Consider the following 18,200-nt stretch of genomic DNA (forward strand, 5'->3'; position numbering starts at 1 on the left):
AAGACGTTCCATATCTTTGGAGCAGCTGCAGTAAATGATTAAGGGCCCATTATGAGGTAGTATCCTTTATAGCAGATGTTACTTAACTTTAATATTTCCCGCTTCTCGTTTGGCTAGTATAACTTAAGCTCTTACCCAACGGGAAGAAGAGAAGAGAAGAAACCAACGGACAGAAAAGAAGAGAGGGCAAAAAGAGAACTGAAGAAGCACAGTAGAGGCAGAAAAAAACGACAGACAAGGTGATGCAACTTGGGCAGAGTAGCCTGTGTATAGCTAACCACTCCCTTTAAACAAATTAGGGAGCTTAAGGAAAGGCGTTTTTGAGTGACGCACATCAACCGGAAGTGAACTTTTTGCCGTTCTCGGGCAGTGGTTGCGGCCAAATTTTCGGGCAGATCGTCTCTACAAGATTAAAGAAACTTAGCGATACAAATTTGTTATAGGAATCAAGGCATATTAAAAGAGAAAAGACTTTACCTCCGGTTGACGTGCGTTGCTCAAAAACGTCTTTGCTTAAGCTCCATAATGCTTGAGGGGAGGGGTGGCTAAAAAAACAGGCTAGATCGCAGTAACAGCAGCAGGCAAAGACAGATATTGGGGATTAAAAGATCAAACTATCTCACCATCCAAAGATGCAAAGTTGTCAAATATGTGATCTTCTTCCCGTGAATACAGGTTGCCATCTCCCTCAGAAGACACATCACTATCTGCATCGGAACCTTTCTTAGCCTTCTGCCGCTTTTGTCCAACATTGTGTTTGCCTCTATGCCAATGAGCTCTTTTGTTTGTGAAAGGAACGAGTAGTTCAACTTCTAATGCACAAGATATAAGGCAAGTCAAAAGTTGACCATTACATATCCTTTTTATGCGACCTAAAATAGGTGCGGCTACATTACCCATTTTACCCAAGGGCAAATGTCTCTTACCCACGGGGAAGCAACTTTTTGAGTCTGACCGATTTTCCCAGGGTGAAATTGCCTCGAGGAAATTTCCATGGATACATCAATCCGAACAAAAGAATTACCCATGACTGTTCCCGAAGTAAGTGCTATTGGTTAATAAGAACCTAAAGCGGCTCAACCAATCAGGAGAGATTGAAACGTACCAAATTAGTAGAAATCACGTGTTGTTTACGTGCTGATTTCGTCGCTTGGCGCCAAATCTAGCGCGAAACTAGACTCAATTTTGGAGCCCTTCTGTGAATGTTTTTCTGTATTTTACACCTAATAGGTTCAAAAGCACCTTGAAACACTCCTACGTTTTCTTCACATGTGGTCAAGAATTATTTCCTTTTGAAGTCGTTGCGAACATTTTTGTAAACCCGTACTTTTGACTTCTGAGCAAGAATTTGCCATTGTTTGGGAAAAATAAAGTCAACGTCTTCCTTTTTAGTCTTAAAATTAAAGACTTAATCGCTCTCGCTAAGCTTAATTGATGTGGAGCGGGTTTTATTAATACGATTATGTGAACCTTCAATGTTTACGACAACGTTTCCCTCAAAACTGGGTTCAAGTTTTTTCTTTCCTTTGGGCAGTTCATCACTGTGTAACCGCAACCATGACAGTGATCAATTACCCAGTGTGAACCCAACCCATGCTATTTCCCTAAGGGGAGCTTTGGGGAAATAGTCTAGTATAACCGCTCCTAATGTTTTGTATCTCGGATCAGTGGAATACCTGATTCGCTTTGAACTCGTTTACTTTGAGTGGATAAATGGTTTTCTACGGCCTGGGCTGTAAGCCTCGAACTCCTTGATACCATAAGTGAAAAACATTGTTTACTAGGCCTTGGGGTTAGCGAAATTGAAAATAGCGTTTAATAAATCGCGGTGTTGAACTCCGTCTGAAAATTGTTTGAATAAGCAACCCAAAATCCGACATTGTCTTTATCTGAGACAATCCAAACGCGGATTCTGCCTTTCTCTACTAACACTGAAAACAATACTCTCAAAAGATTTCATGATAGATTAAATCTGATCCGGCCGCATATATATTCTCAATCAATGAGTTTCTTTGGGCATGGGTCTGAAAAAAATACACATATATTTACACTTTAAAAGAGTAAGGCCTGCTACGTTCTTACAGGAGTTACAGGCGATTCACTCAAATATTTTTGGAACGCTGAACAATCCCTCTCCCTGTTTTTGCTCACGTTTCCTTTGACGTGTCAAGTCCAAAGACTGTACTGTGAGTTTATGCAAGGATTAAACCTCGCCGGATTTTTTCTAAAGAAACACGCCCTTGATTACAAGTTAGCACGAGGAGACATTTTAAACTTAACAATGATTTCTGCTTTACCTTCCTTACTACTGCCTTTATCATCATCATCATCATCATCGTCTTTCTTGGGTTGTGATAAATGCCTTTCAGCTTCATGAGTAATCTGCAAGGACTAACAGGTTTTTTTCATTAGAAGAAACTTGAATATGCGGAAAGCAAGAATAGAGCGCTAACGGAAACTGTACTGTTACAGTCAAACCTGAATTAAGAGGTGTCTTACCCGAACGTCCCAAAAATCAATTCCATAATAAATATTATGTAAACCGTTTATCAAATTAAAGGTTATATCAATTTCATATCTTCGAACCTGCGGAAGAAAGAATACAATGACGATCCTTGCAGTTTAAATGCAACTTATGCTGCTGTGAAAAAAAATCTGAAAAATTCATTCTTTTAAATTTTAACAAATTTCAAAGACACAGTACCAACACGATAAAACTTAAAGCAGTTAAAGACTGCGTAAAATCTTTCAAGAAGAAACATAATTTCCATAATATAGTTTTTTGCGTCTCTTAGCAGTTCTTACCTTATTTGGTGTTCTGTTGCGGCCGTGCTTATCTGCTCTGATAGCTAAAGCACGTTGCTGATACTCTTTGGCTTGCTCGAGGTCACCTAAATCCTGGTAAATAGAAGCTAAGTTACAATAGCTTGTTGCAACATTAACATGTTCCGGGCTTAGCTTGTCTAGATAAATGTCTAGAGCACGTTGCTGATAGTCCTTGGCTTGCTCGAAGTCACCTAATCCTTGGTAAATCAAAGCTAAGTTACTGTAGCTTGTTGCAACATCAACATGTTCCGGCCCGAGCTTGTCTAGGCAAATGTCTACAGCGCGTTGCTGATACTCCTTGGCTGGCTCGAAGTCACCTAATCTCTGGTAAATCAAAGCTAAGTTACTGTAGCTTTTTGCAACATTAACATGCTCCGGACCAAGTTTGTCCAGATAGATTTCTAGAGCAAGTTGCTGATACTTCTTGGCTTGCTCAAAGTCACCTGATTTCTTGTAAATCAAAGCTAAGTTACTGTAGCTTGTTGCAACATTAACATGTTCCGGCCCGAGCTTATCCAGTTCGATGTCTAGAGCACATTGCTGATACTCCTTAGCTTGCTTGAAGGCACCTAATTTCTTGTAAATCAAAGCTAAGTTACTGTAGCTTGTTGCAACATCAACATGTTCCGGCCCGAGCTTGTCTAGGCAAATGTCTAAAGCACGTTGCTGATACTTCTTGGCTTGCTCAAAGTCACCTAATTTCTTGTAAATCAAAGCTAAGTTATTGTAGCTTGTTGCCACATTAACATTAACATGTTCCGAACCGAGCTTGTCCAGCTGGATGTCTAGAGCACGATGCTGATACTCCTTGGCTTGCTCAAAGTCACCTAAATCCTCGTAAATTGAAGCTAAATTCGTGTAGCTTGTTGCAACATTAACATGTTCTGGGCCGAGCTTGTCCAGTTCGATGTCTAGAGCACGTTGCTGATACTCCTTGGCTTGCTGGAAGTCACCCAATCCCTGGTAAATCAAAGCTAAGTTATTGTAACTTGTTGCAACATTAACATTTTCCGGGCCAAGCTTGTCCAGTTCGATGTCTAGAGCATGTTGCTGATACTCCTTGGCTTGCTCGAAGTCACCTAAATTTTGGGAAATTGAAGCTAAATTCGTATAGCTTGTTGCAACATCAACATGTTTCGGGCCGAGCTCTTTAAGCTTAATAGTGAGTGAATATTCAGAATATGTTTTTGCTCCTTCGAATTCACAATGCATCTTACAAATATTTCCAAGGTTTTTGCATTTTTTGGAAATGTCCTTATCAAGATCTTGAAAGAAATTATCTCGCAGAAAGACTTGGTCAGCTACCATAGTTAAAGCTTTCAAATGTGGAGCGATGTGTCTGGTGTCCACTCTCTTCTTTTCTGGTAGAGTCGCCCCGATAAATTCGTCAAATGATGTTATGACCCCACTTACGACCTCATTGATTTGGCTTTCTGCACACTCTTCTGTTACAGTTTTTATAGCATCATGCACAACCTGGTGAAGTCGAATAAAACAGCCACCCTCTTCATCTTGGAACAGCAGAAGTGAGCTTCTTTTTAATCTCATGTGAATTATTTCCTTGTCCGCTTCATCAAACTCTTCATGTGTGTTCATGATGTAACTAGCTACTATGTCGACGTTCAATGGTCGTGGAGCGCAGAGGGCAAGAAAAGTGAAAAGATGTTCTTGAAATTTGTCGGATCTCATTAGTGTTTCAACGGCTAACGTTATTGCTTTGGTCATTGAATTTGGATAAATTGGATTGGTGTCGACAAGTGCATCCTCCGTTTTGTGTCTTTTCCCTTTTTCCAAGATCTTTAGGTATTCCTCCCACCCAAAATGCGTTGATACTTTGTCCTGCCGAATCTCTTTAACAAAGACGGCAGCGCCTGCTAAAGCAAGAGGTTGATAGTCCAGTCTTTGTGCTACTGTTCCCACCAGTTCGCTATCTGGGATACCAGAAAGCTTGGACAATAATGAACGGGCGTCATTGAAATCCATACCTTTGCTTGCCGAGATGTGATTAACAAAAGCGCTTTCCGAGGGAATTGATGTTGTGTCCTGGGTCGTAATCACCAACTGGCCCCTTGCCCAAGCCTCGTTTTCAAACCGTGGTAAATGGACATGCACTGAAGACAGAGTAGTGACATTGTCAACCACCAGAAGCCACGACGTGTAACAGTTAATTTTTACTGCGACAAGCATCTTAAGACTAGTGATCTTTTCGTCCACGGTCGAGTCCTTGGAGTTGAGGGTTTCTATAACTGAATAGTCTGGGCACTTTAAATGGCGAGCAAATGAGGCATACGACTCCAGAAGTGAAGCTGGACTTGCAGCATTTAAGGTCATTATAAATGAGGAGCCACCTGGCATTTCTTTGAGGTCGTCAAAGAATCTCTCAGCTACAAGGCCAGCTAGCTGTGATTTGCCGCTTCCAGGATTCCCTGAGATGTATAGATAACTCAACCTGTTGTCACTGGACTCATTAAGTTCCCTCAGCTGTTGGACTATTTTAGCTACTTCAGTTTCACGACCACCGATTTCATGCGAAGGTTTAGGAGGGAGAACACAGAATGAGGGTGCTTCATTTTGGAGCTGATCTTCAAGGACCTGAACTTCTTGTTTCAGATTATCAACTTCTTTGAGGACCTTTGTTAAATCTTTTGTTGGAAATGTTTTTTGACATTTTAGGTCTTGAATTTTTACAGTGGGAAGACTAAGCGCTTGAAACGCAACATCAACTTTGCTAATAGCATTCTGAAAATCTATCTCAGGAAGACTGCCTTGTGGCATGTGAGCGAATTCTTCATTCCTGAACTTTCGTAGATCATTTACATTTTTTCTGACCAGTGCGCTAAGACCTGATCCGACGCAATCAGAGAAAAGGATGGCGTAAAAAAGCATTGTACAATCCCATTCCCTTCTGTTTCCGTTTTTCATAGTGGCCAAAAGATGAGCGTTTCGTTTTTGATTTCGAGGAGACTCTCCGTTATAAAGATCCATTCCATTACGAGGCTCGTCTTTCCATTCTCCTGTTGTTGTTTTGTACAGTTTGTCCCATTCTTGTTTAAATATTTCTCTCAAACCCTCTGCTAGTATATCAGTAGTTACACAACAAATTCTGTAATAGTTCAGCTGTTCATCGGTATATTCGTTTAAAGAGGCCATATTTGATGCACCTCTGATGCTTGGAACCTTTTAGGAAAATTGATCCTGCAATTAGCAAATTAGGCTGGAGGGGGAAAAATTATCAGTGACGTAGATAACACGGTCTATGAACTGTAAAAACATTGACTTCCCAACATAAGCAGGGCATGACCAAGACCCAAATTTGCTAGTATATCAGTAGTTAAATAACAAATTTTGTAATAGTTTAGCTGTTCATCGGTATATTCTTTTGAAGATGCCATATTTGATGTACGTCTGATGCTTCAATCTTTGGGGAAAGATTTTCTCTGCAATTAGTGACAACATACCCGGGGGTAATACCCTTTGTGAGCTATATAGGTGTGTACCACAAGTGGTATAGTTTTTTAGCCGTTTTGGTCTCATAGAAACGGATTTTGTCCAGTAGAGTCTCAAAACGGATACCGTTTTGAAGGGAACCACAAGAGTTTATAAACGTATTTTTGCCTAGAAACTTATGGATCAATTAAGGTTTCTGGGAAACTGCCCAACTACCCCTCCCCTAAGCTAACATTAACACTTACTTCTCACTTGGCGCAAATGATGGCGTAGGGGAGGGGTGGGTGGGCAGTTTCCCAGAAACGTAAATTAATCCAAACTTATTCAGTGTCAGTAGTAACTGCAAAGTGAAGATAAAAAAAGGCTCAAAAATAGTTTGGCTTCACTTGGACGAGGTAATGGGTTCCCAAACCGAGTATAACGTTTAGAGCCAGCTCGGACAATGGGTAGGCAGTTAGAGGGGAGCCCGTTCCTCGAAAGTCTCGGACACCTCTCCAATACGGACACCTCTCTATTACGGACAGTTTCCAATGTCTCAACAAAATTCTCCTATATTTTCTTTCTATAATAAGGACTCTCTCTAATACGGACAACGGACACTAAATCTCGGCTCTAGAGAGTAAATTCGACATATAAACTTAACCTCGTTACAACGGACACTACGGTGATCAAGTGAATCCCGAATCCCGAATCCCGAATCCCGATCAGGTGAATCTGCATAGGGTGAATCCCGTCTGGCTGATGAGCTATGCCAGGTGGTTTCAAAAGCCCAGTCGCTGTATATCAAACAACGATTTGCGAAAGGTATACACAGAGGAACATAACCAACTTTGATAAGTCTTGAAAAAATAGGGATAGCATAAAGATCTTTTCTTTTGCATTTTGTACTGTAGTTACTGTTTACTGCACTTGCAAAATAGCAAACGACGCTTTCAGAATCTGCTTTACGTTACAACTTTTTACATTCAGTATTGCGCTGTAGCTCGTTTTAAAACAGTGATTTGTCTACGACTGTACTTTGTAGCTGAGATGTACAATGTTGTATGCTACTGTTTGTACCGTGAATTAATAAATTTAAATGCAGTTTAAAGACGAGTGTGAAGCTGCTTTTAGCTACTGAACACTATAAAACTGTAAGTGGAGTAATAAAAGTGACGTCATCGTAGTGACCTCTTTTAAACGTACACCTTTCTAATACGGACACTTCGCTCTTTCCGTTCGGTGTCGGTATTAGCGAGGTTCGACTGTCTTAGGGCTAAATTTTATGTCCTTTTCATTAGATAACCTTTAATTTTTTCTCCCTATTTTACCGCCACTCCTATATTTGCACCCTGCGGAATAGCAGCTATTCTTTTTGGCACAAAACGTGCGTGGAGCGCGAGACACGTGCGACGGGTGAAAGCCCTTTCTCGCGCATATTCTCACTCGCCTAAAAAGGGGGGGGGGGAGACGCCTGTTATACAGGCTATTTTATATTCAGTTTCCCTCTCCAATTCAATAGGATTTACTTTACACAATAAATATTTTAACTAAACTAAGGCCGAATATTTGTAGGACATAACGATGCAAAACAGTCCGTCATGCTTCACCTGTAGAGACTCTCTATGAATATTATAGAGTTTCGGTGGTAAACAAACGATCAGAACATAAAGCTTATGGCTTTTGGTTTCTTTTTGAGAAGTTTTACAAAGATCTAAAGAGAGTTGACGTCAATAAGTTACATCAAGCCCACTTAATCTAAGTGCGCAGTAGTTCTTTTTTACTAGCTCTACGTTGGTAACTTTTGCCGCAGGTCGAAGCAAATGTTTTCACTTCATTTTGCTTCCAGACCGTTCCAAAACCAGAGCTTACTTCGGCAGCTTGAATAGTTTACCGACACAGTTAAAAATGGTCACAAAAATGCTGTCATTCTTTACCATTTGCTGCGAAAGTCTCCGCTCGACGTTAATTCTTTTGGTCAGTTTCATAATTTGAATAAACGACAAGGAAGCTTCCCACATCATTCAATCCCACCATGTAACTTATACAAATGAAAGGTTTTTTTGACCGCGTGTAGAAACACAGCTGCTTATTGCATTATTTTTCTTACCGTTTGGAACTCCTGACTCAGGCAGCAAATTTCGAAGATACCAAGTCTTTATGAGCTATCATTGAGCTTCCGCTGGAATGACGAAGGGAAATAGGCTGTCAAAACGAAAGCGGAATGTTTTAAGGCATGACGACTGTTTTTATGTTCATCATTATACCTTTCAAATATGCATTACTGACCAAGCGTGAGGTCAGCATGACTGGATATATGGCCAAATTCCGTTTTTTGCATTTTGCTAGACTTTCTAGAAGTCCTTTATTTTTTCCTGGTTGGTTATGCCAAGAGACTTCGTCGCTCCTTCGGTCGCTGCGGGACCTCATGCATTGAAGCTCGTCTTCGCTCACTTTTCAGAACTTATGAGAGGTCGACTTGTAGCAAGTCTAGCATTTTGTTTACCGAGACGAGTCGAGGCCAATAAAAAAAGAACGACGCCAATATCCAGCTATCTTGACCGAAGAAGCTTGGTCAATAAAGGATCTATTTTATGGCCATATTTCCGTGGTTTTGATTCACAACAGTTCGTCTTGCTGTTACCGTATTTATTCGAATAAGCGCCAAACCTCGAATTAGCCCCCACCTCGAATAAGCGCCCACCCCCTTCTCTTCCCAATCAAACTCAAATAAGCCCTCACCCCCACCCCACCCACCCGAATGAATAAATTCTAATAAGAGACTTTCCCGAGGACGGAGTTTTCTTCAGAGTATTTTACAGAAACCTTGCTTTGTTACTTCTTCGCGTTTTGTTATTAGCTTTTATTGTCTTGTTGCAAAATAAACATACTTCACTTGCTAAAAATGGTGAAAATTTAATAAGCGCCCAGCCCGGAATAAGCGACAACCTCAAATAAGCGCCCACTCTCAAGGTCCAAAAATTTAATAAGCGTCCAGGGCGGTTAATCAAATAAATACGGTATTTAGTATTTTACGAGTAGGCAGGCTACCAAGACACTGATTTATCTCGCTTACCCTTCCCAGCGTCCTTTGCGTCAACACTAAACGTTCCCATGGTCCATTGCGCGATACTATCGCTCGCGGTCGCGTTTTCTGTTCTCCAAACACACTTGAGATGAGACACTTAAGAGCGAGGCAGTTTATCTAATTATATCGAGTACTGACATCTTTAAGACGAACAGAAATCTACTAAGCATGAGGTGTGTAGACAAGATACCCGCATGACCAGTATGGGATCAAATAGCGCGCGCACATCACGATGCCTCGAACATTTCGGATGGTGGGCCTGTGGCACGACTTAAAGATAGATCTCTTCCCCATTCCTGTGAAGGAAGTCACCAACTTGTGCCTTGAATAGACCTTTTTAGCTTGGATGGTTTGTTTTCAGATCAGGCAATCCCGGAATTTACCTTTTGTGTCGCATAAATCATGCACACATATACACGTGGATGCACGCGAACGCGCGCGAGCAGTCAAAGGAAAGGTCTGGAGTGAGGGTGCAAACGGAGAGTGAGACTGGAGAGAGGCACACGCCCCATAGGCGTGTGAAGCCCACGTGCTAAGCACGAAAATATCGATCATGCCAGCGCTTCGCACCTTGCAAAACCGATTTTGAGAAAAGTATGACTGTTTTGCAGCCTAAGAGGTCTATTGACAAGATACAGTGATTTGAATGAAATTTTATCCTAAGCTCGTTTCACTGGAATGGAACAATGGAATGCGAAAAGGTTTATAAACTGTTCTCAGTCGCCTTCTTACCGAGTATAAGAACGAGAAGTCCGAAGACTACAGCAAAGCTGATTTAAAACAACGTGTATTGTTTTTTTATAACAATATTTCGTTGTTTTAAATCAGCTTTGCTGTAGTCTTCGGACTTCTCGTTCTTGTTCTTTATATTTTGGCTGATTTGATCTCTTTTCTAGAGATCCAACGTTTACAACTAGCAGGATCTCCGTCCACGGTTTTTGCAGTTAATTTAATCCTTTATTACCGAGTATAGCCTGGGGATGAGTATCAATACACCTAGGGAGTGGGGGACGGTTAAACCCAACGCCCACCCCCTCGGAACATTTTAAAAGCAAGATGGCCGCCCGTAACGGTAGGTGCTCGGTCTCGACAATCCCCACGGGAGAATAGGGAACTGTGAACAGTCTAAAAGGTCTTTTGGTAGCAGATCCTCTTCAGTGGTGATCTGTACCGGGATAAGATCGGGTACTTGTACAGTCAAATCCTGCTTTACGGACACCCGCTTAATACGGACACCTCGTTATTACGGACAGTTTGCTTTGTCCCTGGGGAAAGAAAGCCCCTACATTTTCTCTAAATTCAACCCGCTTAATACGGACACCTAATATGGCTTCCTCAGTGTCGGTATTAACGGGGTTTGACTGTACTGGCTCAATACGCACTGCGCATGCGACGAGCATTTCATGCTTGAAATCGCATGCGTTATAGAACGTTTCAAATGACGTCACGGAAACCATATTGGTGTTCCTAAACAATAAAATGGCGGCTATGTTGGTGTTCCGAGCAATTCTTCTGGGAGTTGAGCTCTTTTCTCAGACTCGTATCCACTCGCTATTTAAGTGTTTTTTGGGGTGAGAGAAGATTGGGGATTAGGTTAAGGCGCGCGCGAGGTCTATTTTCCCTTCGTCCCTTCCCATGAGACCCCACGCGCGCCTCAACCTAACCCCCAATCTTCTCTCACCCCCAAAACACATAAATAGCGACTGGGTACGAGTCGGCTCTTTTCTTATGTAAACACTTTCTTTTGTTCCAATGAATTTTCCATAGATGCTGGCTACGCGAGTGAAAACGTTCTATTAGTAGTAATGACCCATAACTTGCAATTAACGCTGATGTTTTTTTTACTTAACTAAGAATGGGTCAACACACAACCCAAGGTAAAAAGATCTATTATTAAAGCGACTTAATCAGGCGCGCACGTGAAGATTAAGCGAGGATGGGACGAAACAAGAGACCTCTCAGACCATCTCGGCTCTGTGGTTTAAGCGACAGATAAAGTTTCCCTTTGATGGTCTTCTGTTCGGGTTGTATCTTTCTAACAATAGCAGCAAGCTTTTTCACGGTCTCATCATTTGACAGGCCCGTTCATTTACTTTTGAACTTTTGCAAAAGGTCCTTGCTGGTCATGGGCTTTCTTGTGAGGTACCTTCTCACGGCTTCTTCAGTGATTCCCTGAGGGCCTTCCTCACTACCGGTCGGTGTTGGGGTGCTTGTTCTTGAGCCTCCTCTTGCCCCTCCCGCGGAAGGTGCCGGGGATACACGAGGTTCTTTGCTTGCTGGACTTCCTTCTTCGCCTGGGGTACCTTTTTCACTTGCACTTGCTGGGCGCTTCTTTGATTTTGCTACAAAAACCCAGGCAATTCAAAAAATTGTTTCAACACGGGGAACATGAAACTGATCGGCAATTAGCATAACAGCCAAAATGCTAGTTTGTAAAATACTGTGAAAGAACTAGTACCTGACGAAGGTTTTGCTAAATAGGTTTCATTTATACGGTCAGTCCATACAATTGCATCTACGTACCCGGAAAACAGTTGGGATATACTTACAGGGAGTACCTGGTCTGTCCTGACCCAGCTTTGTAGCAGCGGCAGCAATGGTATTAGCACTGCCCTCTGTAGCAATCGTAGGGGTCGATGAACGGCTATTTGATGAGGTACTAGGGTCACTCCCAGACTTCTTCCTTTTCTTTTTGTCACCTTTACAAACACAAAATAAAGTTGAGATCAAATACGAGCAAAACACACTCAAGATAATCAAAATTTGTTCACCAGTTAGTAATTAAGTTTTTTCGCACCTGCGGCAAATTTCCCGCCTCAACGCTGTGACCGGCCACATGTCAAGCAACTAAAAGCGAAACAAGTCGTAGCATTTTCCCGCGCTTGTCACCTCCAAGTCTTTACTCTGTATTTTGATTGGTTCATTTAATTAATTGCCTCTCCTGTGATTGGCCAGAGCAATCCCCTTTGTTGCATTTTACTTACGATAGCCTCTCTTTGGATAATCGTAATCACCTCGATTACTGCTTCGTTAAGTGGCTTGGCGATTGGTCAGTTTCGTTAATTCTACGTCACTTCGCTGTGTAACTGGCCACACAGGGAAACACGTCGTGGCATTTTCCCGCGCTACTCTACTCGTGATTAAGCAAATCGGACTCCTGCGACGCGGTCGTCTGATTTTGTTTATCACTCGTTTGATTACAGACCGAATTGGACTCCACTCAGTCTTATTACCATTATCAACTGGCTGCCTGGCTCCACTAGACCTCCATGGTTATTCCAGGCAGCCAAAAAATAAATAAATATAAATAAATAAGTAAATAAATGAATGAATGAATGTGATGAAGATAATAAATAAATAAATGTGATGAAGATTATAATGAAGTATGACGGGGTTTTACAACCATGATACCCACATCCCTCTCTGTTTTTACTTAATGCTTCACATTCTAATTACAAAAAATATCTAACGTATTTGTGGGTATTTTTTCCGCAGCTAGATGTAGTTTACGCTCAATGAACTAATGTGTGGTCATTGAACTACTGGTGTTGTTATTGAACTGTTGTGTGGTCATTGAACTACTGGTGATGTTATTGAACTGTTGTGTGGTTATTGAACTACTGGTGATGTTATTGAACTGTTGTGTGGTTATTGAACTACTGGTATTGTTATTGAACTGTTGTGTGGTTATTGAACTACTGGTGTTGTTATTGAACTGTTGTGTGGTTATTGAACTAACAAAAAAGAAAACTGAACTGTTTTAGAGAATCATTTCAAGAATGGAGCATGCGTGAGCCGTGTTGGTTAGGGCATAAGGGTATTACAAAAAATTTTTTTCGGTGATCAGCGGACATTCTAGAAGCTTTGCATGAGTTCATAGTTTTTTATTTTATTTTAGGATCTTGTGTAAGCCTTTCTACAGCATATAATTATTTTGTAATCATTTTATGATTAGACTATTTGAAAAAGGTTCTAGAATTTTATTGTGTAAGTTTATAAGTAGATGAGTCCAGACGAGGTATTAACTAGCTTTCACAGGCAAAGAGAGTTTAACGTTGACCTTGTATAGTCAAGTGTGACGGAAGCAGTGTTTATGGAGTTTAAGGTGCAGTTGCAGAGTTTCACTTGGTGGAAATTAAGTGCATAATTTTTTTTACTTTCTGAGAATTAGTGAAACAGGAGACCCAGTATATAGTAGTATAGTTCATATTGTCTATACATTCAAATCCCGATAATATGGACACTGAGGGGTCACAGAAAGTGTCCGTATTTAATAACGGGTTGTCCATTTTATGGGAGTGAATTTGAAGAAAATGTTAGGGATTCCTTTCCCCAGGGACAAAGCAAACTGTCTGTAATGCTGAGGTGTCCAAATTAGGTGGGTGACTGTAAAAATGACTGTAAATAACAAATAAGGGAGGTGGTGGGTGCTGGAACTAAAATCGGGTGTGGGATATTGCAAGCTATCAATTTGTCTACAAACTCTGGATGCATGTGGGCAAAAGACCTGAGGTTAAAACACACAAAGACAGTGTGAATTCCACAAACTGAACCCTGATTAAAGTATTTTATTCCCTGAATACTGCTTTCTGTACTTGCACCAAAGATGTTACTTTAAATATACAGTGTACGTGTACGTTGAAGAACTGTTTGCTCTTGCAGAAAAACAACAAAAAAAAGGCCGCCTAGCTCTACCATGTGCTCTCCGGTCACATGACTATCATGTGACCGGAAGTGCGAACCAAAACGCAGACATGCAAATAAAATGCAAAAAAAAGGAAAAATAAAACAAATAGAATAAAGTAAACTGACGACGGTCAGTAGTTACAGACAGATTCATCAAATAAGAAACCCCTCTGGTTTCAGTCAGTTGAATTGGTCAACACAAGAGAAAAGAGGACAAACAACCCTGTCCCCAACATTCTGGGTTATGAGGGTTTCTTCTATAAAATGACACAGGTTCTCATCAGAGGAAAAAGCGTCTTTCACATGGCTTTGAGGCTATGTTAGTCTCCTTCACAGCCACACGGGCTGGACTCACGCAATGCTCCCTACCCCCCCTACCTCCATGCATGGGGGTAGGGAGCATTGCATGACTACGGCGCGATATAAGCAACAGAGACTAGGGCTTTGCTGGACTGCAGAGAACAGGTTAAACCAAAAGGAAGCCAAAGGTGATTGGATCATATTCCCCACCAACTCAAATTGCAGATACCCAGCTAAGCATTCCTTGCTAGCCCTAAATGGGAGAATTGCCTTATCGTTTTGTTATTATAAAAAACAACTTGCACTGCACGCATTTTTCGGGGGGGGTAGGGGAGAGTGACAGGGCTAGTTTGCTTCACTTGCAGTGCATGAGCCATAGGAAGGAAGGTTGAGGCTGCAAGGGAAACATCTTCCCTTCCCCTCCCCCAGTCCAATCTGTTGCCTTATGACTCCCCTACTGATTGAACTCTGTACCATCCCCAACTCTCCTCTGCTTTCAAAGTCAAGGATTATGACTGCAGGACATACTAAGCCCTTGCTTGCCTGAATACCCACACTTGTGATACAGTCTAGTTTGACAGTTTAGTGTGACATTTACATGTATGTATTCCTTTTGCTACTGCTAGGTTAACCTTCTAAGTCCCAATGGTGACCAACATCAATTTTCTCCCAACAACATTCATACCTTGTCAAGAGCTAGGGTTATGAGAATTTATGAAATGATCACTAAAGAGAAAATGCTTTGATCTGCCATCAAATTCTCTTAACTAATTCTTAAAGGAAATGTATGGAGATCAGTTTGGAGAATTTGTATGTGGATATTGGGGCTTAAAGGGTTAAATTCATTTTGGAACACTACAAGGCCTCTTGAAGGCACACAAATTCTCTTCTTGTGTTTAAAAACACATTTTTCCAACCTCAAAGAGATATTATGTATCTCTGCAAGGCTACCCAATATCTCTAAAATGATGATCTCTATACATATCCTTTGCAGAATTAGTTATCAAATGAGAGGAGCTGTTTCAAGATTTTCTCATAGGTGGTCATTTCCCATGGAGGGCAATTTTTCAGTTCCCTGCCCAGAGATCATGGGAAACCATCAGTTACAATTTTTTGGTTCCTTGAAAATTCATGCAAACCTATCTCCTAAATGTTTTTAATTCTTTAAAGTCATATACTTTTTTCTTGGCACTGGAAGCCATAAACCAGTAAATGCCAATGTATAATGCTTTTTGGGAATTATTCAAGATGGAACTGATAGATTCGAAACATAATTTTCAGTTTCGTATATGAGTTGTAACTAAAGAATTGCCCTACTATAATAAATATCTTCATTCTTGTGTGGAAAAATAAAGATTTCTGTAAATGGATCCCTCAATAAGGCTGAAAGTGGCACTGGGAAACTATTTTTTGGTTCCATCATTTTAAGACCACAATAAGAACATGGTGCCGGAAACTATCGTTACTGTGAAATCCTAGGGCTTGCATAACTTTTTCTCTTGAGTATGTATTTGTAAGGAGAAAAGTGAAGTTGATCACTTTCAGGACTGAAAGGATTCCATATATGGCCACCTTACCATGCCAAGACTCCACCCCAGTCATGACACAGCAAAGAGCAAGACTTGTATCCAAGTGCCTCAATCTGTGAATAAATTAATTTAATTATATTAATATCTTTTCAGAGCTCACATTATCGATCCTGATATACAGGAAAGATACTGTTATAAAAGACACTTTAAAAATTTTCTCGAGCCTGTGAATACAGCCATTTCTCCTAGTTTCTCCCCATGCCACCAGGAACGTTTTACAAGGAGGAACCTCTGCAACTCAGCAACAGAAATTCCATACTGATGACATAAATCAATGTTTACATAGCATAATCAGTAGTCATGGGGTTCCAAATGTAAATTTGTTTGAAATTTATGTAGTTTCTCCTGCTCGATTATGGTAGTTGCAAACAAGCTACAGCAAAATTCAGATGCTTTTTCTAAAGGAAAATGTATTCTAGGAATATTTACTGTTTTGTAATAAATTCATCACGTTTACATAATATTTTGACCTTTGTGGCCTTGTAACTTTTGTCTCTTTCATTTGAAAATAATAAGTAAAACAATATAACTACTACGCCAACCAATCAGAGCTCCTGACCAGGCAGATTTTATACAATGTACATTGATCATCAGTATAGAATTTCTGTTGCCGAGTCGCAGACGTTCCTCCTAGCAAAACATCCTTTGTGGCAAGGAACAAGGAAAAACAGCTGTATTAGCAGGCTAAATTTTCTCCTACCATCTGCAAAAAAACTGTGACGATTTCCTTCACCTTAACTACTTAATTTATAACTGCAGTTCCTTAATACAGCATAATATCAAAAACATATAGCCATTATTTGTGGATTGGACAATGTACTCAAACCTGTACAGACATTCAAGAAAAACTGTTATTATTCTTATATTTACATATTAAATATTTGTTTTGTTTCTTGTGTTGTTGTTTTTTTGTGATTTGTAATCTTTTTGCAAAATCCTCTTGACTACCATGTTTAATTAAAAAGTGTCCTTTGAATCTACAAAATAATTTATGACAAAGTTTAAGATGTACATTAATGCAGGATTAACCATTTTTGTATTTTCTTCACTCAATCTGCTGTATAAATAAGTGCACTTACAATTTCTTTAATGTCATTAACCAACAATGACGTCTTGTAGTGTTCTCGCCCTTTGGGACTGTCACTATCACCGTAGCCCCTTAAATACAAAATAATGCTGTAATATTTAGCTTTATAAAAATTCTTTAATTTTGTTTTTCACAAAATCAAAATAAACTACTAACAATGGGATAGGGAAAGGGCATATTCAACAGTTTTGAATTAAATTATCAGGTGACTGAGCTATAACTACTGTCAGTCTCAAGGATGCCAAAAATAAGTTATTTAACTTGACAAAAATTCCACATTTTGTTGCTAATTCATTTTTGTTGTTTAACTTAATTACTCAGGTATGTATTAGCAGTCGCCCATTATATACAGTTTGGCTACTTGCAATTTGTATTTTACAAATCATTATATACTTTTTACAGTACCTCAAATCCACAGCAACCATCCTGAAATTATCACTAAAAGCTTTCAGCTGATATCGCCAGGAATACCAAAACTGCAAAGTGATTTTATTTAACACAGAAAACAGGGTCAGTGGTTTTCAATGCCTGCATAATATTTTCTAAGTTACTCATTATTAAATACCATATTTACCCACGGATAGGCCGCACTTTTTTCCCGAAAAAATGGGACCGAAATTAGGGTTGCGGCCTATACGCGGGTAAAAGCGTTTTGACACCTCATGAATATGCAAGAGATCTCACGGTCGTACACTAAATTGGCGCTTTAATGTTTGCTTTCAATTGTTACTAACTTACAACACATACAACTAAACACTAAGTCCATATCTTCAAAGAACCTTGATTTTGTCGTTAAGTATTCTGTATATAAAATGTTAGTGAAAAGAAGTTTCAGTTTATAGTTTGAATATTTTCACGTTCATGTAGAAATTGTTGTCAAAAATAAATTTGACTCGATACGCATTAGCTGTTGTTGATTTCAAACTTCACTTTATTTATCCCGGTACTTCTTCGTATTAATAATAATAATAATAATAATAATAGTTTATTAACAGTATTTCCATGAAAAATGGCTCTACATCTGCTAATAAAAATATAAAATATACTTACAACTAGACTGATGGAACTGAATTAAATCTTGAACATTTACTGCTACTCAGAGTTTCATGTCTCTTGCAAAGCAATCATCAGGCAACTTTTATTTGCATGTTTACCCTAGCTTGTTAACAGGTGGTCTTCTGTGTCTAAAGCACAAATT

General features: G+C 40.0%; 3 protein-coding genes across 3 annotated transcripts in view; all 3 read right to left on the reverse strand.

Moving 5' to 3' along the window:
* LOC140953603 (uncharacterized) overlaps positions 1-17,036 on the reverse strand; it is an 80,825-nt gene extending 63,789 nt beyond the window's left edge. The window contains exons 1-2 of the mRNA XM_073403021.1: positions 16,995-17,036; positions 15,949-15,968 (exon numbers count right to left, since the gene is read on the reverse strand). The gene's annotated coding sequence lies outside the window, so the exon portion shown is untranslated. The remainder of the gene's footprint in view (positions 1-15,948; positions 15,969-16,994) is intronic.
* Positions 1-18,200, reverse strand: part of LOC140953615 (uncharacterized) — a 107,232-nt gene that overhangs the window by 23,609 nt on the left and 65,423 nt on the right. The gene's annotated exons all lie outside the window — the stretch shown is intronic.
* On the reverse strand, positions 610-8,832 carry LOC140921738 (uncharacterized). The gene is made up of 5 exons (XM_073371747.1): positions 8,363-8,832; positions 3,780-6,021; positions 2,806-3,023; positions 2,298-2,382; positions 610-812 (listed from the first exon to the last, which is right to left on the reverse strand). Exons 2-5 carry the CDS (start codon positions 5,974-5,976, stop codon positions 610-612), a joined length of 2,703 nt encoding a protein of 900 aa, XP_073227848.1. The 5' UTR covers positions 5,977-6,021; positions 8,363-8,832.

This window comes from Porites lutea, chromosome 12 (assembly GCF_958299795.1).
Source record: "Porites lutea chromosome 12, jaPorLute2.1, whole genome shotgun sequence".
In the NCBI taxonomy this organism is placed as follows: domain Eukaryota; kingdom Metazoa; phylum Cnidaria; class Anthozoa; order Scleractinia; family Poritidae; genus Porites; species Porites lutea.

Bases quoted from the DNA above. Each gene is read 5' to 3' on its own strand.
- LOC140921738 (XM_073371747.1), bottom strand. From the start codon at position 5,976: ATGGCCTCTTTAAACGAATATACCGATGAACAGCTGAACTATTACAGA. The intron at 2,383-2,805 runs GTAAGAACTGCT...TAGTCCTTGCAG, and splicing joins GCAACAGAACACCAAATAAG to ATTACTCATGAAGCTGAAAG. The intron at 813-2,297 runs GTAAAGCAGAAA...CTTGTGCATTAG, and splicing joins TAAAGGCAGTAGTAAGGAAG to AAGTTGAACTACTCGTTCCT.